This window comes from Phocoena sinus, chromosome 4 (genome assembly GCF_008692025.1).
Source record: "Phocoena sinus isolate mPhoSin1 chromosome 4, mPhoSin1.pri, whole genome shotgun sequence".
NCBI lineage: Eukaryota > Metazoa > Chordata > Mammalia > Artiodactyla > Phocoenidae > Phocoena > Phocoena sinus.
In genome coordinates this window covers 104356286-104380199 of record NC_045766.1, presented here as the reverse complement: position 1 = coordinate 104380199, position 23914 = coordinate 104356286, and the positions used below count along the sequence as shown (strand labels likewise).

General features: G+C 34.9%; 1 protein-coding gene across 9 annotated transcripts in view; it reads left to right on the top strand.

The window, feature by feature from the left end:
• The window catches only part of ZNF654 (zinc finger protein 654), a 102143-nt gene extending 81978 nt beyond the window's left edge, over positions 1-20165 (top strand). For 3 of the 9 annotated variants that reach the window (XM_032629794.1, XM_032629801.1, XM_032629795.1), the window contains 4 exons: positions 2646-2848; positions 3449-3588; positions 10367-10508; positions 14097-17163. In XM_032629794.1, coding sequence (XP_032485685.1) covers positions 2732-2848; positions 3449-3588; positions 10367-10508; positions 14097-16568 — 2871 coding nt within the window. In that variant the 5' untranslated portion in view covers positions 2646-2731 and the 3' untranslated portion in view covers positions 16569-17163. Of the gene's footprint in view, positions 1-211; positions 935-2645; positions 2849-3448; positions 3589-10366; positions 10509-14096 lie in introns of those variants that run through there. The other 6 variants (XM_032629797.1, XM_032629798.1, XM_032629793.1 and 3 more) reach the window with 5 other exon arrangements.
• The last annotated feature ends 3749 nt before the right edge of the window (positions 20166-23914 follow it).

The following is a 23914-nucleotide window of genomic DNA, read 5'->3' as shown; positions in this document are numbered from 1 at the left end:
GAAGCAAATACAATTTCATTTTCTAACTAGAGCAGTAATAGTGATTTTTCTTTATTTTATAATACTGAATAAAAGTAATGTATTTTCACATGAAGTGTGTCTAATTTGTTACATTAACCCAGCCCAAAGAGTGACTTGACATAGATTAGGTACAATATTTCTAGTAATTTCCTATTAAAATGGGAATTCAGAGTGTTTAACATATTTAGTATCCCCATGCTTTTTACAGAGTTTGTTTTCACTTCAGTTATGTTTTTTAAAAATCTATTTAAGTAGGAACACCCTTTAAAAACAAACAAACAAACAAAAAAACACCCTCCTTAAGCAACCTGGAATCTCCCTTTTACAGGAAACTCTGAAGGATGGAACTCCTTCAGCTTTTGTTTTGATATACACTACCATATATCCTACACCTAGCCAGTGCTCAGTATAAATATTTGTTTACTGAATGAATGACCACATGATGAATGCATAACTGAATGAGTGACTAATGAGTAAATTTCGATTCCAAATACTCTAGAGCAGTATTTCCCGAACTTCATTGATTAATAGAAGTTAAGTTTTGTTTCATCCCCTTACCACCTGCATACCTTTTGGACATCACTTCCTCTCCAACCTAGGTACACAGTGGTGCCTGTGAGCCAAAATCTGCTTTTGAAGGCAGGAAGCTCTGTCAACTATTTCTAGTTAATTCTTTTTAAAAAAAACATTTGCCATATTATTCCTGAACCCCAGAACATTTGGGTCACCAAAACATAGAATGTAAGCTCAGCAGTAGTGAATAAGCACAAGTGTGGACACATTTGAGAGCATGGAGAGAGCCTATGGAGTGCAATTATAACATGGCCAAAGGGAAAGACAAGACCTGCCAGCTGGAACCATTCAGATATTGGTCTGGTGAGAAGACGTTTCACACCACCAATTGCCTGTGCAGGTTAGGATCTTTCCATTTGTCCCAGGTAAAGGAGTGGGGTGGGTTGTGAGTAGAACTGAATGGAGAAGGGGCTATGATTCTAGGGCTTAAGAGCAAAGCTGACCCCAGATACAAGTGTAGAGGACTAGAAGAGATGTTAGAGAAGATGAAAAAAGAGATAAGACCAGGAGAAGCAGTGGTGGAATGAGATGGGAGGTAGGACAAGACTAGAAGGAAAGAGCTAAGGTATATGTGACAACGGTGTGGTATAAAGGATACAAAGGAGAGTAGCACTTGATGTGAGGGTCTTGGAAAGGAATAAAAAGAAAAGAAAAAAACTGAAGAGGGAGGCAGTAGTTAGATCAGAGGAGGAAGAGTCGGCTCATTGAGGAAAAGTATGAACCATCAAATATAGGGAAGGCAAGGGTGACAGCCTTGAAGGAATCTCTGAGGAAACTGGAGAATGTGGCCAGAGGGGACAGGAGCTAGGCAAAGACAGAATCATAGGGAATGAGAACAGGGGAGGAGAGTTTGGGGTTTTAGGGTAGCTTTTGGGCTCCTTTCAGTAGGAGCTAGAACAAACCTGTTGCTTGTTGGTGTGAGGGCTGATGGCCTCAATATATACCGTTTATAATATGTATATAGTCCTGTCATATATATTCCTTTTATACTTACACTAGCATACCTCACTTTGGGAAAAGCTGCTCTAGAACCTCATTAATGTAGATGACTGTACTCTAGTTGGTGATCATCAGAGTAAAGATCAGTCTGAAGTTTATCTTTGCATCAACTATACAAAATCATTGTCTGCTTAGCTTATAGTGTAAACAGAATTGCAAGGCAAATGTTGAAGCCCAAATAAAACATTATTCATAGGCATTTCAGAAACTACTGATTAAACATATATACTAATTAAAAGATTTTTGGATTGAAATCATGAAATATGGGTTCCAGTTCCTGCTCTGCCACTTATTTAATTAATTCTTTGTCCTTGGGCAAGTCATTTGACCTCTCTGAGACTCAGTTTTGTGATCTGTAAAACAAGTATTAATATTATACCTGTCATGAGGTTGTTGTTAGGTCTAAATGAACTTATATAGATAAAGATTTTTATATATTTTAAAATTGTATAAAAGCAAGTATTAATTAGTAATTATCCTTAGTGACACATGGGCCTATATTAATAAGCAGTCCTGTTTGGCACTACTTGTAACTTAATTTTTTTGTTTGAAAGTAATAAAATATATTTCTTTTATGATTGAACTTTTTCATTAATTCAGATTACATTTCTCTATAATTAATCTGAATTAGTATGGTTTAATGACAAATTACAATTTAGCCTTTTAATCTTATAGGAATGAAAATACTGGTCAGTAAGAAGATAAAGTACGTAATCTTAGACTAGAAAGAAATTTGAAACATATTTTAACATTAGTGAACACAAAAAAAGAATATTTCATGGTTTTTTTGTTTTTTAAAATTTTGCTTACTTTTTAGACTGAGAAAGAATCAGCAACTATTTCTTGGCACAGTTTTGGTGTCTCTTACTTCCATTTTTCCAATCATTTAACTGAACATTCCTTTCACAAATAAACTCCTAATAAGAAAAATACTATTTAATTAAATAGTTGATTTAATTAGATACCACATGTTAGCGCTAAGGTGTCAAAGAACAAAGTTTGAGACAGTCTTTTCATGAGAGTAATAAGAGTCTGTTTTCTTTTTAATATAGTGAACAAATATTTAAGTTCTGAAAATCCACTATTCTTTGAACTACGTGCCAGATATCTAATTGCTTGTGAACGCATACCTGAAGCAATGGCTCTCATTAAATGTTGTATAAATCACCCAGAAATCAGTAAAGACTTGTACTTCCATCAAGCACTCTTCACATGTCTGTTTATGTCACCTGTAGAAGATCACCTATTCCGGGAGGTATTGTTTGAGATTATGTTTGCCTATTACCATTTTAACATTACCAAAAAAAAAAAAAAAGTAGCCCATTCTTGTTAAATTCCTTTTACAGTAATATCAAAGGTTTTAAAATTACATTATCTAGATGTTCCCTTTGGCACCATTCTTTAAGTTCATATTGAATTAGAGTCTGATATTAACAAATGATGAAATTAAAATTTTTGTTGATAAGCATTATTCATGTTGAGTGAGCTTCTGGTGTGACAGAGGTTAAATAAAAACCGAGAAGCATTATGATTTTGCATTTTAAATAAAATTGTAAGAAATTAAATGCATATGTTTGTTATTTTGGTTTTTTTAAGATGAAAGAACCTTTTTCGAATATGGACCCTACATACCAACAAGCTGTGGACATTGAGATTAAAAGTAGTCATTGTAAACTGTAGGTTCTATATAGTGAAACTATGAAAACATGAAAATATCTCTGTACAATTCATCATTGTCTTTGTAGAAGAAAACTAGAAATCTAATTTCTTCTGAATGCTTAATTTAAACATTTATTACACCTATCTTTCTAGATATTTTTAATGATACAAACTGGTTTTTCTTTTTCTCTTATAGCATTTACTGAAAACTGATTGTAAGAGTGGAATTGATATCATCTGTAACACTGAAAAAGAAGGCAAGACTATGTTAGCCTTGCAACTCTGTGAATCCTTTCTTATTCCACAGCTCCAGAATGGGGATATGTACTGTATCTGGTAAGTGTTCCTAATATAGAAATTGAAACGGTGAGATGGGGTACAGAAGGAGAATTGGTTAGCAGAATTTGCACCTTATATATTTTTTTAAAGTTATGTGAAAATGTTAAGCCACTTTTTCCCCCACATTTATTGTGCAAAAAACGATAGGTTGTAAGACCTATCGTAAGGATTAAAAAAGAAAATGATCATGTACCAGTAATTGATAGTGTTGATATTTAAGGAATGTGTTACAATAAAATAGTTATGTTTTAAATTAAATTTAGAGTGTTATTTTTAAATTTTTTTAAGAGTTCATTTTTCGGAGCAGTTTTAAGTTTTACAACAAAATTGAGAGGGAGGTACAGGCATTCCCTATATATTCCCTGCCCCCACAAAGGCATTTCCTCCCCCATTACCAAGATCACTCACCAAATGGTACATTTTTTACTAAGAATGAACCTACATTGACACAATTACCCAGAGTCCACAGTTTACCTTTAGGGTTCACTCTTGGTGTTAATTTTCTATGGGTTTGGACAAATATATAATGACATATATCCATCACTATAATATCATACAGAGTATGCCCTAAAAATCCTCTGTGCTCTGCCTATTCATCTCTCCCTCCCACCCCTGCCACCACCTCTGGAAACAACTGATTTTTTTTTTTTTTTTTTTTTTACTATCTCCATAGTTCTGCCTTTTCCAAAATATCATATAGTTGGAATCATACAGTATGTAGCCTTTTCAGATTGGCCTTTTTCACTTAGTAATATGCATTTAAGGTTCCTCTGCATCTTTTCATAGCTTGATAGCTCATTTCTTTTTAGTGCTGAATAATATTCCATTGCCTGGATGTACCACAGTTTATTTATCCATCATCTACTAAAGGACATCTTGGTTGCCTCCAAGATTTGGCAGTTATGAATAAAGCTGCTATAAACATCTGTGTGCAGGTTTATGTGTGGACATAAATTTTCACCTCCTTTGGGTAAATACCAAGGAGCACGATTGCTGGAACGTATGGTAAGAGTATGTTTAGTTTTGTAAGAACCTGCCAAACTGTCTTCCAGAGTGGCTGTACCATTTTTCATTTCCACCAGCAGTGTTTGAGATTTCCTGTTGCTCCACATCCTCACCAGCATTTGTTTTTCGTGTCCCAGATTTTGGCCATTCTAATAGGTGTGTAGTGGTATCTCATTTTAATTTGCATTTCCCTGATGACATATGATGTGGAGCATCTTTTCATATGCTTATTTTCTATCTGTATATCTTCTTTGGTGAGGTGTCTGTTAAGGTCTTTGGCCCATTTTTTAATTGGGTTGTTTGTTTTCTTATTGTCGAGTTTTAAGAGTTCTTTGTATATTATGGATAACAGTCCTTTATTGGATGAGTCTTTTACAAATATTTTCTCCCAGTCTGCGGCTTGTCTTTTAATTCTCTTGATATTGTCTTTCACAGAGAAGTTTTCAATCTTAATGAAGTCCAGCTTATCAATTATTTCTTTCATGGATCATGTCTTTGGTGTTATATCTAAAAAGGCATCAACATACGCAAGGTCATCTAGGTATTCTCCTATGTTATCTTCTAGGAGTTTTGTAGTTCTGTGTTTTCTGTATAGACCATGATCCATTTTTAGTTAATTTTTGTGAAGGGTGTAAGGTCTGTGTTTAGACTCTTTTTTTTTTTTATGTGGATGTCTAGTTGTTCTAGCACCATTTCTTGAAAAGACTATCTTTGCTCCATTGTATTGCCTTTGCTCCTTTGTCAAAGAACAGTTGACTATATTTATGTGGGTCTGTTTCTAGCTCTCTGTTCTCTTCCATTGATCTATATGTCTCTTCTTTCACCAGTACAACTCTGTCTTCATTATGTTAGTTTATATTAAGTCCTGAAGTCGGGTAGTATCATTCCTCCAAATTTGTTCTTCTTCAGTATTGTATTAGCTATTCTGGGTCTTTTGTCTCTCCACATAAACAGTTTGTCCATATCCATAAAATAACCTGCTGGGATTTAAATTGGGATTGAATCTGTAGATTAAGTTGAGAAAAACTAATAACTTGAAAATATTGAGCCCTCCTGTCCATGAACATGGAATATATATCCATTTATTTAGTCCTTTGATTTCATTCATCAGAGTTTTGTAGTTTTCCTCATGTAGATCTTATACATATTTTGCTAGATTTTTTCCTCATGTAGATCTTATACATATTTTGCTAGACTTATACCTAAGTAACTCATTTTGGGGACACTAATATAAATGGTATTATGTGACTATTAGTTTTTCTAAGCATTTTTAAAACCAGTTAAAAATTATTAGCAGAGGGCTTCCCTGGTGGCGCAGTGGTTAAGAATCCACCTGCCAATGCAGGGTACATGGGTTCAAGCCCTGGTCCGGGAAGATCCCACATGATGCAGAGCAACTAAGCTGGTGCGCCACAACTACTGAGCCTGCACTCTAGAGCCTGCAAGCCACAACTACTGAAGCCCGCACACCTAGAGCCCATGCTCTGCAACAAGAGAAGCCACCGCAATGAGAAGTCCACGCACCACAGTAAAGAGTAGCCCCCACTCGCCACAACTAGAGAAAGTCCACACGCAGCAACGAAGACACAACACAGCCCAAAAATAAATAAATAAATAAAAGAGTTCTTCTTGAAATATCCTCAAATAATAGCAAAATGTTTAAAAAAAATTATTAGCAGAAAAAAAATTATTAGAATATTATGAAGCATCAAATTTATCTAGCAATCATGTAATTTAGAACGTAGTTTGAGAGTATTTTTAGTACCAACCCTTAAGTGCTATTAGATGAAATCATGAATAATAATTAGAAAAGATTCTAATAACTTCTGCCTCCCCTACCCCAGTACACACACACACACACACACACACACACAAAAGAAAAAAAACCCTACCACTTTAACATGTCATTAATTCTTAAGAGAAAACTAGGTTTCATGTGCCTAACGTCATAATATGAAATGATATGGGCTATAAACATTTTTTAATAAATGCTTTCAAATTTTAAGTTCTTAGATACTTAAAACAATAGCTTGAAGGGGGTTTAAAGATAAACTTATTTAATATATTATAGATTTTATAGATTAAAATCTTCAGATTCAGAGATAGAGTCAAGTAGCTAATTAATAGAACTGGGTCTAGAAACTAGTGGATTTTGTCTTCTATGGGACTGGACTGTACTCTTAGAATATACAAATTTTTATTCAGAAGTTTACCATGTAAATTGAAATTACAAATAGAGAGGAGGATCAGGAGACAATGGTAAGACATACACTTCTAAATAGTTTTCAAAGTATCATTTCTTGATATGTAGTTATTTTGAAACAGGATATAGTCATTACTGTTATAGTATATCTTTTCCTATGGTGATAGGAATGTTCTCTATCCTTGGCTCTATTAAACTATTTAAACAGAATATCCATTGTTTTCATTTTAACACATTCATAAGTAAACTGGAATCAAGTATAAACAAACCAAAAAGGACCAGGAAAACATTTTATTTTCTTCTTCTCTTGGCTGACCAATTTCTACTCTTTAGGGAAGAACTTTAAAAATAGAACAGTGCCTATCTTTCCTGCTCCTGGCCACAGTCACCTTCTAAGAATAGAAGCTGGGTGTGTGACTCCCAGCTGCCTAACTGAAAAGGAATCTTTAGCCTGCTTCTTTGTCCTTCCTTCTGAGTAGGCTGAGTTCTGATCGCCTGCCCTCTTATTTCTTCTACCTCTCTCCTTTATATTTCTGAGTGCTGGGGTCCGAAAAAGTTGATTTTCACTGTAACTTCAAGAGCAGGATTCTTTCCAGCTTATAAGGTCCGTGTTGTCTGTTTCATCTTGGTCTTCAGCTTACTCTTCATCTCCCCTCTCTGAGGACAAAACCTGATCACAGTCCAGTTTTGCTCTGTCTCAAGCCAATGAAGCAAGCTACTAATCCAGTTCTCTCACCATCGATAATAAGAATATTATAATAATAGCAGCTGCTTATATTTGCTGAGTGCTTCCATTAGTCTATGCTTTATATATGCATTATCTCATTTACTCCAGCAATCTTATGGGGTAGAGAATATGCCCAAACCATTCAACTAGTAAATAATGATTCAAACCCAGGCAGTCTCTGCTACTAAACATTACTTACTATAAAATGGGTATAGTATGAAAAAAAATCTATGTGGTAAGGGTGGCTATAGACCTTGTTATAGTCTCTCTGCAACTAGATAACTTGGCGGTTATATTAGCAGTTAGCTACCTGGGAAATGTGTTTGTACACCAAATCAGTGCTGTGTTGTTTCTTTTTTAAGGACCCTTTTTTGGAAAGGAAAACATAAGCTTCATTAAACTTTCCCTTTCATCTTCACAAAGAAGACTATCTGAGCAATTTATTAAACATCAGTATATACCAGACATTTCACCTAGGTGTTTTCACTTCTCTCTCTTAATTCTTTTTATGTAGAAGAAAACTGTGGATAAAAGAGATAAAAGCCAAACAGCTAGTAACAAAATGGAGTTGGAATTTATACTAGTCAGTTTCCAAGTGATAACATCCTATGTCTAACTAGTTCAGGGAGAAGGTAGTATTTATTGAATGTATACTGGGGTATGACGTGAGCGACAAAAAGGGCAGGGTTATAGGTGGTCCTCAAAGATAATTGCTAACAGGGACGTTGAGATTGCTGGGGTTTTTTAAAAGTATCTCTGTTCTGCCATTTGGCTTCAGTCTTTCCTGTTGCAGACCAGAAGAATGCCAACAGTCCCCAGGCTTCATAGTTTAGAGCTGAGAACATTCCAGGGATTCTGACCGACTTAATTGGGGTCAGTTTCCCATTCCTGAATTAATATTTTAAGGAGAGTGAGGAGGGTCACTTAGGCATGGCCACTGAGGTTCCAGCCCTGTGTATTCGGGCTATTCTTAGAAAATGGTGGTTCACTGTGAACTGGGGAGTACCATCTCAGTTGGCATGTAATGCCCTATTGAAATGTAGGTCTCTTATTCCCAATCTCCTGTTCTTCTTCACTACCTCCACTATATAATGTGTCATTGAGAAGATTTACAATGTATTAATAGTTGGGGAAACAGGACTTATAAACAAGGAAGTATATGAAAGGCATTAAACCAGTAAGAGAGATAAGATCTGTTCTGAAGTAGTTATCACTTTAAGTTTGGGGTATTCATGAAAATTTTCATGAAGAAGAGGCACTTGATATGGACTCTGAAAGATAAGCTTATCTTAGAAATAAATATTTTCCAAGTAGAGCAATCAGCACAACAAAAAGTGAGAATAAATGAAGCACATTAACTGACACTGAGGAAACCAACTTAGGAGAATGCCCAGGATTCAAATCCTGATCCTTCTGACACCAAAGCCCATGTTTCTGTTGCTTTTAACACCACAAGGCATATTGAACAAGCACTAAATGAAATAATCTGGGAGGCTGGAAGCAGATCAGTTTAGCAACTCCTATAGAAGTACGTATGGAAAATTAAAGGGCCTAACATGGTAGCATTGAGAAAGAATGATATAACTGTGGGCAAAAATATAATAAAAATATAAAGACTATGAAAAACAAGCAGGTTAGAACCAGACAGGTTAGAGAAATGTTTAGTGTCATTGGTCTAGGAAAAGGTAATCAATTTTGCAGGAATTTGATTTGTTCTAAATGGATTAAAGTGATAGAAACCAATCTAAGTTGAAATATCCAGTTACAGAAAGTGGGAAAGAAGTCAGAGCTAGAGATTTGGGAACATGGTGTGAAACCTGATGAGCTTTCCAAAGGAATATGTGTGCCAAAAAAAAGTGAGTGGTGGACGAAAGCTTAGGAACACCCACACAGCTTGTGTGAAATAGAAGAGGAATTTTGGTTTTACTTTTTGTGTTGCTTGCCATCATTTTTTGTTTTGTGTTCTGTGTTGTCTCTGTAAATAGAGTATGCATACCTTCATGATAGTAGTCAAGCTGTCCTTAGATTTAATAGCTGTATGTGCTGGTTTCAAAGTACATTCTCAGTATATCACTTTTTTTTTTAAACATTTTCATCAATTCTTTTAATACGTTTTAGATTATGATGTTTTATGTAACTTTTATGACACTTTTCAAGGAATTCTAATTTGCTAAAATGTGATATCCAAATGTAACAATTATATCTTATGATTTCCTTTGCCTCAAAACCCACTGCTCCTACCTTGTTCATCTAATAACCTTGGCCATATTTTAGAAAAGAATCTACCTGTGAAATACTTTAAATGGTCCATAGCTTGTCTGTTTAAAATACTACATCTTAATGGAAGAGTAGATGATATAAAACAAAATTTCAGAATCAGTACTATAATATACTTACACTTTTAATCTGTAGTACTTTTGGTATCTTAATAGATTGAAAAGTATGAACCATTCTTTGCAGAAATTCTACAACATTGATTTATAAATTTGCAAGTGGGTATTAATTAAAGGTCAACGTTAAAATTTTTAAGCAATATCATTAATATTAGTATACTGAGATTAGAATTTGTTTTGGTCAAGTACTAGAGATGCCTTAGGTTTGTTGGCATATAATTAGAATGCATTCCATACAGCAAATTGCAATTTCTAATCTCACCTTTTCTCCTAGCTTCTATTAATCCCAAATAGGTAGTGGAAGTAGCCTGGAAGTTAACTTAATATCCATTTACACCCACTTTGTATACATCCCAGCCAGGGCACTACAGAATCAGGGAAAGACAGCTAATGTCTGTATTTGAATAAACTGTATCTTTGATATTTCTCTTTTTTTCTCATTTACAGGGAGTTGATTTTCATATGGAGTAAACTTCAGCTAAAGTCTAATCCTTCAAAACAAGTTTTTGTAGATCAATGCTACCAGCTTTTAAGAACAGCAACTAATGTGAGAGTCATATTTCCTTTCATGAAAATCATTAAAGATGAGGTAAATAGTATATATTTATCCCTTCATTTTAAATTAAATTTAAATGACAGTTCACTGAAACTTGAATCTCTTGTGGTAAAATGTATTTGATCATGTAATTGAAGAAAAGGAGGATTTTAAGGCATTCTCCATATATTATATCCTCCCCTCCCCCCCCACCTCAAACTCCCAACATGGTACAAATAGTATGCATAAATGAAAATAACTGAAAAAAGAGAAAAAAAATTTAGTGTTACATAAAGTTTAGTATGGGAACTGCTTCCATAAGAAGCTATTATCTCTTTTCTTATAACTAAATAAGCCTGGCACTTTTAACATTATTCTAAGTCCTGTATGTAGAATCTTAACTAATTTGCAAATGAACTTTCTGTAACTATAGCTAATACCTGTTCACCATCATAGAGAAATAGTTCATAGTTTTACGTTTGGTGTTTAGGTAAAAAGGAATAATGAATTCTGAGACATTTTTGGAACCTAAGGACAAATTTTTAAAGTGTTTATTTAAAATAATAGTAAAAACCCATTACCTGTTTTTAAAAATAGTTCTGAGGCAAGTTTTTCATGGGCCACTGGCAAGTGAGTACAATTCTACATATGATTCTTACATAGACATGAAAGTAGATCCTACAGATCCTTTTACTTTTTCTCCTCAAGTATTAACAGAACTTTGAGTACAAAGATAGGAAAGATAAAGCTACCTTACATTTTAGGTAGCTCCATTTAACTGAATCTTTATGTGGGTTACTTTTAAATATATAAGGAGGCATCCATTAAATAATATATTTTAATTTTTTTACATACTTATGCATTTATTACATTCATTATCATATCACTCATTAGATGTATGACCATGTAGTGATCATATTCCCGTGATAAAAAGCATTATATCAGAGGGTTTGGTTTTGTTTTATTTCCTATTTATTTGCTAACTGCATTAATAGCTTCATTATTAAAGAGTGAAATGTCATTTAAATGCATTGTCAAAGTTAACCTCTCTCCCCACCAAAAAAACAAAGAAAAAACAAACTATGCTATAGAATACTTCTTAATATTTGAAGTACATCAGAATTACCTGTAAAACTTTTTTAAAAATATTTATCTATCTCTGTTTTTTTAACATATGATTCTGATTTGTACCAAAAATCGAGAGACTTTGTTATAGAAAATTTACAATATAGGTGAAGTTCAGCCAATTATCATAGAGCTTTCTCGTTTTCACATGTGTGGTCAACCTAAGAATACATGATAAGAGGAAAAATTCAAAGATGAAATAAATATTTAAAATGTGCTTAATTTCTTATACAGTCTATTAAAAACATTTTTATCTGATGGAATAGATCATTCACACGCCTCAGTGCTAAGAGGCACAGGCAATGCTGTGTGAGTTCAGAAGGAGACATTACAGATAGCATATCTGAAAAGCCTTCACAGAGGAAGATGCTTTCAGTTGGATTTTAAATGATAGAGGAGGATAATACTAATATTTGTAGAGGATTTTGTAGTTTACAGAGTCCCTTCTCCTCATTTTATTATTTGGTTCTCACAGCTGTCCAGTGGCATTAATAGGGTGGCACAGAAACGGGGAAGTGTGTGGATGACGAAACTAATCGAAGAGTTTAGTTTCTATGGGGTTGCGGGTGGGGTTGCTATAGACCCTAAAGGGACTGAATGCTACTCTAAAAATTGAAATGTCAGTCCATAAATATACTGGAATTGTTAAAGGCTTTCAGGTAAGAAAGTAGCCTGTTCCCTTTTGTGATGATCCTGAAATTTTTAAACCTCAGCAACTGTGAGTACATTATAATTTCATGAGAAAAGAGAGGATGTAGATAGAACATTGGACAAAGAGAATGAATTGTTTTGAAGCAGTGGATTTGAATTTGCTATATCTGGAAAATCTAGGTAGGTTTTATAACTGACAATTATAGAAATAAGAAATTTGAATTCAGAAAAAGGATTCCAAGCTGGAAATGGTGGATTTATAGGAGACTAAATCAGTGGAATATTATCTGATCTCATTCATTCTGCAAACATTTATTCAAAGGTCACTGTATGTCAACTCCTATGTTAACCACAGAAGGATACGAAAAATGAGATACTGTCCCTGTGATTTAGGAATTCCAAGTCAAGAAGTAGGGGCGTAGACAGTTAAAAAACAATATTACATGCTTTTTAGAAATAAGTATAAATTATTCTCAGTGGAAAGAATAGAGAATGTTTTTAACTATACCCCAAGGTAGGGGCCAGAATGAATCAGAAAAACTTTCAAGGCAGAATTGATTCTCAAAGAATGAATAGGAGATGGGTAGGAATTTACCAGCGAGGTAAAGTGATATGCAGAGTTAAGTTCTGCTTGTGGAACTGTAAGTGAGGGTTGCATAGCACATAAGGAACTCAGAGGACATGAGGCTGGCAAGGTAGTGTTCCTCCCTGTCATCTGTAATATACCATATGCAGGCAATATGATACACAGACACAACTGTTAAAGACATATTATTATTTTATCTCTTACTATTCAAACAAGCATTTAGGTCATTCTAGAGGCATTATTTATAACTTGAATTAAGGTGGATAGGCAACAAATTCCCAACTAAAAGCTGATGCAGTTATCTTTGAGTCATCAAAGTTTCAAAGCTTGAATACTTTTCAGATAACTTCCAGTAGGTTCATTATTCTGATACCTTATTAGATTTGGAAAGTTTATAATTGCCTTCTTCATGTGGATTACACTTCTCCCCTTATTTGGATTAATAATGTTACTTAATAAGTACAATAAGTAATATTATTTAGTGCAGCTTTATGAAAGAGTTTCCATAAGCAGTTCTTTTTGTTTTTACTTTAGTATTTTTTTAACATCAAAAATTGATAACTGGGCTTCCCTGGTGGCTCAGTGGTTGAGAGTCCGCCTGCCGATGCAGGGGACACAGGTTCGTGCCCCGGTTCGGGAAGATCCCACATGCCGCAGAGCGGCTGGGCCCATGAGCCATGGCTGCTGAGCCTGCGCATCCAGAGCCTGTGCTCCGCAACGGGAGAGGCCACAATAGTGAGAGGCCCGCGTACCGCAAAAACAAAAACAAAAACAAAACAAAACAAAATTGATAACTGTGTTTTTAAATACATATAATTTAACCCTTCTGCCACAGAATGTAAGATTGGTACCTTAAAACAGGGGCCTAGATATGTAAGAAACTTGAATCACCATAAGTTCATGAAGCATTTTATATTTTAATAACCATAAGGTTATGAAGCATTTTGTATTATGGTCAGTAGGGCTTGTCAGACTTGAAAATTAAATAAATTGGAAGCTAAAATACTATCTTTTCCAGGTTATTCTCAAGTTAAAACAGATTTATTTATATATTAAAAAGTAGTTAAACATGGCTACCCATTGAAGAAAATTGCACATTTAGAATACTCTGTTTATTTAGCTTTCATTTCAGAGTTGTATTGGTTTGGCCAGAAAGTTTGTTCGAGTTTTTCCGTACGATGCTATGGAACATTTTGGCCAACCCGGTATTTTAAAAGGATAATCTAGTAAGTGTTAATAATTTTTTTTAAGAAGTAGCAGTAATATTTTTCTTTTTACAGGTTGAAGAAGAAGGCTTACAAATTTGTGTTGAAATATGTGGTTGTGCTCTACAGCTAGACCTTCATGATGATCCCAAAACTAAATGTCTAATTTATAAAACAATTGCACATTTTTTGCCAAATGATTTGGAGATCCTCAGGATTTGTGCACTCTCAATATTTTTTCTTGAGCGCTCCTTGGAAGCTTATCATACTGTTGAAGAGCTTTACAAACGTCCAGATGAAGAATATAATGAAGGCACAAGTAGTGTTCAAAATCGTGTTCGTTTTGAATTACTTCCAATTTTGAAAAAGGGATTGTTTTTTGATCCTGAATTCTGGAACTTCATAATGATTAAGAAAAACTGTGTAGCGTTACTGAGTGATAAATCAGCAATTAGATTTCTAAATGAAAGTACACTGGAAAATTCTACAGGTAATGTAAAAAAGGCAGTGGAACAGCAAGGTTTAGATGAAGGACTTGACTCTCTTACAGATCAGAGCATTGGAGAGCTTGATCCTGATGATATATCTGGAGTGCAACCAAAAGGTCATATTAATGCAAAGAAAAACCTCACAGCTCTTAATGCTTCCAGAGTAGATCACAATGTCCCAAGGCATCGGTGTATGTTATGTAACAAGGAATTTCTAGGTGGTCACATTGTACGGCATGCGCAGGCTCATCAGAAAAAGGGCAGTTTTTCATGTGTGATATGTGGTAGAAAATTTAGAAACAGAGGACTTATGCAGAAGCATTTAAAGAATCATGTTAAGAAAATACAGAGACAGCAACTTGCTGCAGCTCAACAGGAGGATCAGGAAAATCCTGCTTTGGAAGAAATAAATTGTTCTGATACTTTCATTTCATTTGAAAATGGGAAGTCTGATAATAAGGATTTGGAAGTAGAGACTATTACCCGTTCCAGTGATGGAAACAAAGATGTCATCCCTTCACATGTGGGTGAATTCATTGAAATTCCAGGAAGTGTATCGGAAGATGTTATTGAAAATATTACTGAAAATGGCAATCCTGATACTTCTTTAAATAATGTCTCAGAGCCATTACCTGTATGTGTGGATGACTATGAGGAGGAAGAAGACGAAGAAGGTGATTATGAAGAAGATGATTACGACCTGAATCAGGAAACTTCAGTACTTCATAAAATCAATGGAACCGTGTGCCATCCAAAAGACATATATGCGACAGATCAAGAAGGAAACTTTAAGTGCCCCGCTCTTGGCTGTGTCAGAATATTTAAAAGAATTGGATTTCTAAATAAGCATGCAAGGACTGTACATCCAACTGATTTAAATGTGCGGCAAACAGTAATGAAGTGGAGCAAAGGAAAATGCAAATTTTGTCAAAGGCAGTTTGAAGATTCTCAACATTTTATAGATCACCTTAATAGACACAGCTATCCAAATGTGTACTTTTGTTTGCATTTTAATTGCAATGAGTCATTTAAGCTGCCAATCCAACTTGCTCAGCACACAAAAAGTCACAGGATATTTCAAGCTCAGTGTAGTTTTCCAGAATGCCATGAGCTTTTTGAAGATCTTCCTCTGCTATATGAACATGAAGCTCAGCACTATTTAAGTAAAACACCAGAATCATCTGCACAACCAAGTGAAGCAATTCTTTGGGATGTTCTTACAGACTCAAAATCTAATCATCAGGAAAAAGACTCATCTAGTAATGAGAAACAAACTGTTAGTCTACCAGTTTCTACTAGCAAATCAAGGAAAGATCCTACAGAACCAAAGACATGTATAGAAAGTATGGAAAAGAAAGACCGTTTAGTTCAGAATGGAAATGAACATTCTGATCACACTGTTTCTGATATAAGCTTGACAGACCAAAAGATGCCTGACATAGAGCCAAATTCTGAAAATAATTGTATTAGTGATTTAGTCAATGGACACAGTGGAATAGAGCAAACACCTTTAGTTTCCTCAGATCCTGCTTTGAAAATTGATACAAATAGAATCAGGACAGAAAACGGTTCCATTTTACCTAGTGTTGTACCACAAGAACACAGTACCCTGCCAGTACCTCAGGCACCTTCCAAACCAAATCAGACGAGTGAACATACTTCATATGGCTTAATTTTAACAAAGCCATATGTCAGACCATTGCCTCCCAGTTACCTTGATGAACGGTACCTTAGTATGCCAAAACGCAGAAAATTTCTGACTGATAGGGTAGATGCCTGTTCTGATCAAGATAACGTTTGTAAAAAATCAGTGAAAAGATTAAGATGTGGCAAATGCCTGACCACCTACTGTAATGCAGAAGCACTTGAGGCTCACCTTGCACAAAAGAAATGTCAGACACTCTTTGGATTTGATTCAGATGATGAAAGTAAGTCTTCTGTCTTCTCAGCAGGTATATCTGTAGAAATAGAAAATGCCATAGATCTTTGTAAGGTTAAAAAAATTAACATTTATATAACACAGATAATAAAGCACTACCCCATACATTATTTCCTTTAATCCATACAACCACCATGAGGTGCTATCACTATTCCTGTTTTATAGATCAAGCAACTGACATTCACAAGTAATTTGCATAGGCATACACCTGTGAACTTGTGGAAGCCAGAACTTGAACACAGTTTTTTCATACTTTTGGATCATACTCTTTAACTGTATCTGAGGCTTTTCTTCATTCCAGGTTTTATGTAATAAGAGATCTAAAAACAAAGTAATTATGATGGAAATGTTTTTCATCTGCATGCCAGAAATGTAAACCAAGTTGAGCCTCTATTACAAAAACAAAAATAAGAAAGAAGCAGAAAATAATTGAAAAATAAAACTGAGCAAAAGAAGAGCTTGCCTTTCTACTAATATTAATATTCTTTAAATGAGTAAGGGTATAAATAAACAGGAAATCTAACTTAGAATACTAGATGAACATCTATAAATATGAATTAACAGACGTGTTCTGTTTTACAGGTGCCTGATAAAAATGTTTCAGAACGATCTGTCGATCAAGCAGTAGTGTGCAAAAAGCACTACAAGAAAATGCATCATCAGTTTGCTATTTCCCTGATGGCCTTAATTTTAGAGCGGTCTTGGATTACTAAAGATAAAGACAAAGCACATTTTCTAGAATGAACCCACAGAGGAGATGTGCTGGTTTAGACTCCAAAAGGGTCATTACAAAACTCCCAAAGTACCAGTTATCCAGAAAAACCACATTTTGTTTAAGAAGTCGATGATGATTAATAGCAGCATGTTCAGTTTCGCTTATGTGAGAAACATATGCAGGCAACTAGTCAAAAAGAATAACCAGCTATGGCCTTACAGAAAGGGAAAAAACCCATTATAAAAAAGGGGGGGGGTGGTTTACAATAAACAACTTAAAAGTATTCCACAAATAGGGTTTGTTTTCTTGTCATGCCTAATCAGATTATGTCCTCCTTTCTGGTCAAACATGCTTTAAGGAACCATTTCTGTTTGATTTATTATTACTTAGAAACTGATTGATAAGATGAAAGTAAAACGATTTATCACCATACTAGCTATAAAAGATTGTACCTTGTTTCCAGATGATTGATTAGGTCAAAGTTCAATGAATGACATTCCAGCATTTAAAATTAACAAACAAAAGAAGACAAAACAACAGTGCTTTGCTAATAAGCTCTTGACAGAACCTTCCACTTTCCATTTTTATAATGCCAATGAGTTATATTTAAAAGGCAGCAGCGTCAATAGAAAACATATTATCAGTAACTCTGGGAAGAGATGGGAGGATCTAAGACCATTAAAGGCTATCTTAGTTGAAAGAAAACACTGAATTGCAAATTCTTCAATGTGAATAATGGTATAAGCACACTGGGATATTTCTGTTTGTATATAGAGTAGTGTTAGGACATTGCTTGATGATTCATAGTAAGGTCCTTTAGACATTAATGTGAGTTATCTAAGTACAGTCCTATAAAAATAACTGACTATAAAAAAAAAAATATGCAGCTAAGAATCCGGTCAAGAATTCATTGGTTTTATTCAATTAGGAGAGTTAATTCTAAAATAAGCCATATTACTTATGCTTTCTTATTTATTTCTGATGAATTTGGTCTGAATAGTAATTTTTATATATAAAAAGAAATATTTACACAAAAATTTGCACAGCAAGAACACAGTAAGATATAGTGATGCATTTATTTTCTTTGATGACCAGTAATTTTCCTAAGGAAGATTTTAACTTAATAGTCAATAAATCGTTAAAACAAAAAGGTTTTTAAAAATACTCTCTCAGATGTGTTCCACGTCTTTAAAAGAGGAAGCTTAAAGACTTCCTTTTACCTAACAGTGTGTTAATCTATAGCAGGGCTAAAATGAACAAAAATGCAAAGGCAAATTCTTCAAAAACAGAGCTATTAATGTACCAATGTCAACCAGATATTCCAGTTATTCCAACTGATACATTCTTGTTCAAAGTATATAATCTCATCAGACCCCACTATTATAAATTTCTGGATATTAAAGCTTCTTGAATGAAGTCACTAAGGAAGTGTGACTTTTCTTCCAGGGTAGCATCCAGGCTTTATTAAATTAGGATTTCCAGGTCATGATAAATCAGATATCTAAAAAACTACCCAATTTTATTAGTTTATTTATCATAGGCATTCACTACTATGCAATTGATAGTCATAAGTCCATATCAGTCAAATCAGGTTTTTGTTTTGTTATGTAGCCTACATTAGGCTGTGGAATTTACATTTAAAAACATAAGTAAACAACTCGATAAGGTTTTTAAATCCTTTAAGGTCAACTAAAGAAAAAAATGTTTTCCATACTTCCTGATACTAAAAATATAATACTTGAGTTCTTTTTCAGTTCAGTCTAAAATACATCATATAATAAAAAGTATTTGGAAACTAGTTCATATGGACAATGAAGTTATTTTAAAATATTTCTGCTTTGTACATTTTCCAGATGTTTAAAATCACAGCTTGACATTTTATCACATTTTTAACTTTTTATTTTTTATAAGTTGTAACTATTGACATAAATCCATGTCTGCAACTTACTTTCATTCATTTTGCAGCTCATACCAAGATGTTTTAAACATATTCCACTTGTTATTTTTTTGTCTTTGAGGTTTTATTTCTACTTTTGTGTTGGTAACGGAAAACTTTCTGAAAGACTGAGATCAAATTGGTTTATACATAACTAGATCAAGGAATGTTTTATAAAATTCTATTTGACCACATTGTTCTAACCTCTTTATATACTTATCAAATAATTGCTATTGAAAGAATGTGTACATTTTCTTATGTATGCCTTATAAAACATAAACTCACATCATTTTGCTTTTACGGGGTGCATAAACTTCCAACAGTTCCAATGTGGAATTCAGAAGACAAGGAAGCTTTCTTCTTATTCCTCAAATTCTTCTCTTTTTCTTTTCTACTCCTATTTTAAGGATGTGTTTATCTTACGTGGACCAAGTTTCCATCCTTCATTTTCAAATAAAAATTTCCTTTGAAACATTAAATATTAACTTTCTGCTATGTTTCAGTAAGGTCAAAAAAAATAGCAAATCTGAATTTTTGCTGCTCAGATATTATGGAGAAGATAGAAAAGGAGAACCTTCGTGGACAGGGGCACTGGTACTTTGGGCTTCAGTCATATTCTTTTTTTTTTTTTTTTTTTTTTTAATAAACCACCAATTATATAATGAAAACATAACATAACATTGAACTTGTGATTCTTTTCAAATCACACTTGAAGGTTCAGCTGTACTCCTTTCATGTTTGGTTCAAACTGTAGTATGGGTGAAAAACCTAAAAGGGATGGTAGTGTTTATTTTTTAATTTATTTGGTACTGTAAAACACCATTTCAGAATGACTAAATGCTGCATATGCATTTTGGAATTGTTAATATGTGAAAGATATTACAGATTCAGCAAGAAAGGAAATTTGTGCTTCCTTGTTGAACATTAAATTATTTTACTTTGCATTTTATAAGAGTACAAATTAAAACTGAGCCATTGAACTGCAATAAATCAACAGTGTCTCATTTCAAGAAATTTTTTGTACTGTACATAGATTTGTTCAATAAAACATTGTCCTTGTTGGTAATGAAGTTGTTCAGTTTTATGTAGCACATTACTTCAAAAGGAATTAGGCTTAAGGTATATGTTAAATAAGAAATTTCTATTATGTTTCATAAGAGAATGAGGTGTTTCAGTTAATATTACCATATTCAGGTTATTGAGTGATTTTAGAGAACATAGAAAACTCTAAGAGTCTACACAAAATAGATATTTTTGACATTATTTAAACTAATGTCCATATGCAGGAATTACAAGTTGATAGAACACTGGTTACTAAAGTCATTTCAGGTAAGTGGTTTCAGTGTGAAATAGTACCCTCTGGAAACTTAGTAGGTGGAAAACAAATATCAGAACTCTCCAAGACAGTGGATGGACTGATCTGCACTGGTAATTCTTCAGAGATGAAGAGCCTCTGGTGGAACTTAAAGACTGTGAAGTCGCTTTGAAATAAGATGTAAATTATGAAAATTACTTCCTACAAAAGTATTTCAATGGGAAAACGTTCAAACCAATTAGTAATCTGTATCTAAAAGTGGGGTCCTTGGGCATGAGGGCTCTACTCTTTTGGCTCACTAACAGAGGAAAACCTCCTACACTTTTTGCTACAACTTGTAGCTTGGGGCTGAAGTAGAGAGAAACTCTGATACGATGAGAGCACTGCAAATGAAAGAACAGATATTGTGTTATTACGGTGATTTGCACATATTACAAATGTTATGCTTTGAAAAACTATGAGAAAATTACTGAAACATTCTAGAGCTGAGATCTAGAATTCTCCATCTATGATTTATGGTCATATGATCTTAGACTATTAAATAAATGTATTGAGGTATTTAGATAAAGTTATTGGGGTTATCTAGACTTTCCATTTTTTTCTTTTCTGAAATTTGAGAAATGCTGGGAAGCAATCAAATATTAAATACACTTCCAAGATAAGTTAGATTGCTTTCATAGCATAAGGTCCATACTAATTCAAGAATCAACTGATAACAAGGCCAGAAGTTTGGGTTGTATATCAATATTTAAAATGGAGGCGATCCAATATTACATGGAATAAAAACTAAAGGGAGAGAGGTTCATGCCTTATTTATGGGTGCTGCAACTGGAGAAGAAATTACTGTGTACCAGGTTACTTTATATGTGTTACCTCTTACTGTTAAAACAACCCAAAGGTAGATACGGACAATGCTTTTTAGACACCAAGGCTCAGAAAGATTAAATAACTTGACTAGTCACACAGCTAGTAAATGGAGAGGTGGAACTGAAAAGTCGGCTGTTTCCTCCTAAAATCCTGCCATGCAGTTTTCCCTACAAATTGTACAGCATGAGTGGATCTAATATATCCAGATGGAGAGGGTTAGTCTTGCCTAAGGATCAGTGATTTCACAAAGGATGAAGTCTGGTACAGACATGGCTGTTTGATGTTCCATTCTCTTCTACTAGCAGTGATTCTTAAGAGTGTGGTCCCTAGAAGAGCAGAATCGCTATCACCTGAGAACTTGTTAGAAATGCTAAATTTTGGGGAGTTCCCTGGCGGTCCAGTGGTTAGGACTCTGTGCTTTCACTGCCATGTCCCCAGGGATCGGGGAACTAAGATCCCATAAGCCGTGAGGCGTGCCCGCCGCCCCCCCTCAAAAAAGAAAGAAATGCTAAATTTTTGATCAGGTGAGGGACCAATCTGTCATTTAACAAGTCCTCCAGGTAAGGATTGAAAACCACAGATATAAAGCAACCAGTTTCTTCATAAAGTATTAAATTTATAGAGCCTTAGAAACTCAATTTCCAGGACATTTAAAGAAGTCCCCTATTAATAGGTACTTAAATACTGTTGAATGAATGGATATTCTAACAGATCTAATACCCCAAAACCATTCTAATCTAGAGAACTTTTTTCAAAGTATTCAGTGATTGAAACTACCACAATGTAATTTAATGAAAACAGCTCAAAGATGTGTGATCAGCTATATTCAAATTCCAGCATGATAGTTTTAAGGCAATTAAGTGTATCCCACTGAGCTCAGACTTCCACATCTGTTAAAAGGGGAGAGCCGTTCTTGCAAGGTTAAGAATTAAGCTCCTGAAGGGAGCTGAGGCCTTCCTGTTAATGATTTTACTAACTTTCTCTTGGTTCCAGCCAAAAACAGCCATGCTGTTTTATTCCATGCATTTTTCACTACTGCTCCCTCTACCTGTAATTCTTTTTCCGCCCCACTCCTCATTCTTTGCTTTATCTTCTTGGGCATCACCACACTCTCCAGAATGTCTAATCTCTTGACAATTCTGGATTTCTCTATTGAAACCTGTTTCTCCCAGTCTTCCTCCTCTCAGTAAACGGCAACTCCAGTTGCCCAAACCAAATCCTTGCCATCATCCCTGACTCATTATCGTGTCCTTCACTCTCACCTGGACTACTGTATTAATCTTCTAGTTGGGTTCCCTGCCTCTACCGTTGCCCTTCTGGCAGTCTGTTCTAGACACCAGCAGCCAAAATGATACTGTTTGAAACAAGTCAGATCATGCCATTCCTCAGTTTAAAATCCTCCACTGGCTTTACAATTCATTCATTCAACAAATATTTATTGCATACCTACTATGTGCCAGCCTCTGTAACAGACAATTGAAAAAAAATAATAAAAAAGAAACATAAAAATCCCTGAATCTCAGAACTCACATTCTACCGGGGGGGTGGTAGGGAGGGGGGACAAAAATACAATATAAGTGCTATAGAGAAAAATTAAGTGCGTAGGGAAAGTATAAGTAAGCATGGCATTGTAGGTGGTGTTTAAACAGGATGATGATAAAATATGATGATACCACCTCTTTGATAACTGTTGAGCAGGGATAGTAATGAATGAAGTTAAGGGAACGAGAGCCGCTCATATCTGAGGGGAAAATGTGCTAGGCTGAATAGCAAGAGCAAAGGCTCTGAGGCAAGGACCTGCATGGCAAGTTTAAGGAACAAAATAGCAAGGGAACCACTGACTGGTCTGGAGTGAGAGACTGAGAGAATAAAAGGAAATGCAGAGAGAGGTAAAAGATAAAAGCCAAAGTTTTTACAACGGGCTGCAAAACTCTAGACTGTACTGATACAGGAGCCACTAGCCACAAGTGGCTATTAAAATTTAATTAAAATTCAAATAAAATTTAAAATTCACCGGCTGAGCTGCACTAGCCACATTACAAGAGCTCAATAACCATATGTGCCTGATGGTTACTGTATTAGCTCAGATGCAGAATATTTTCATCTCAGAAAGCACTTTTGGACAAGTGGTTCTATATCAGTGGTTCTCAACTTGGGGAATTTTGCCCCCCCACCCCAGGAAACATTTGAGGAACAAGGTATTTTTGGTAGCGGGGAGGAGGTGCTACCGGCATCTAGTGGGGCGAGGTCAGGGATGCTGAAGCATCCTACAATGTTGTGGGACAGACCCACAACAAAGAATTATCCTGCCCAAAATGTCAGTAGTGCCACGGTTGAGAAACCCTGCTCTAGATCAATCTTGACAACTCCAACCTCACCAGTCACTGCTTCCTCTTCGCACAAGCTGCTGCAGCCTCCCGGCCTCCTTCCTACATGCCAAGCACTCTGTTCTTTCCTCAGAACCTCTACTTTTGCTTCGTCCTAGAACACTCTTCTGTGGTTCAGTTTCTCACTTTTTTCAGGTCTTTCCTTCAATGTCACTTAGAGAAGCCTTTCTTCACAGCCTGTATAAAATAGCAACATCCTCTCCTCCATCCCTCTCTTTTTGATTTCTCTCCACAGAATTCCCTGCC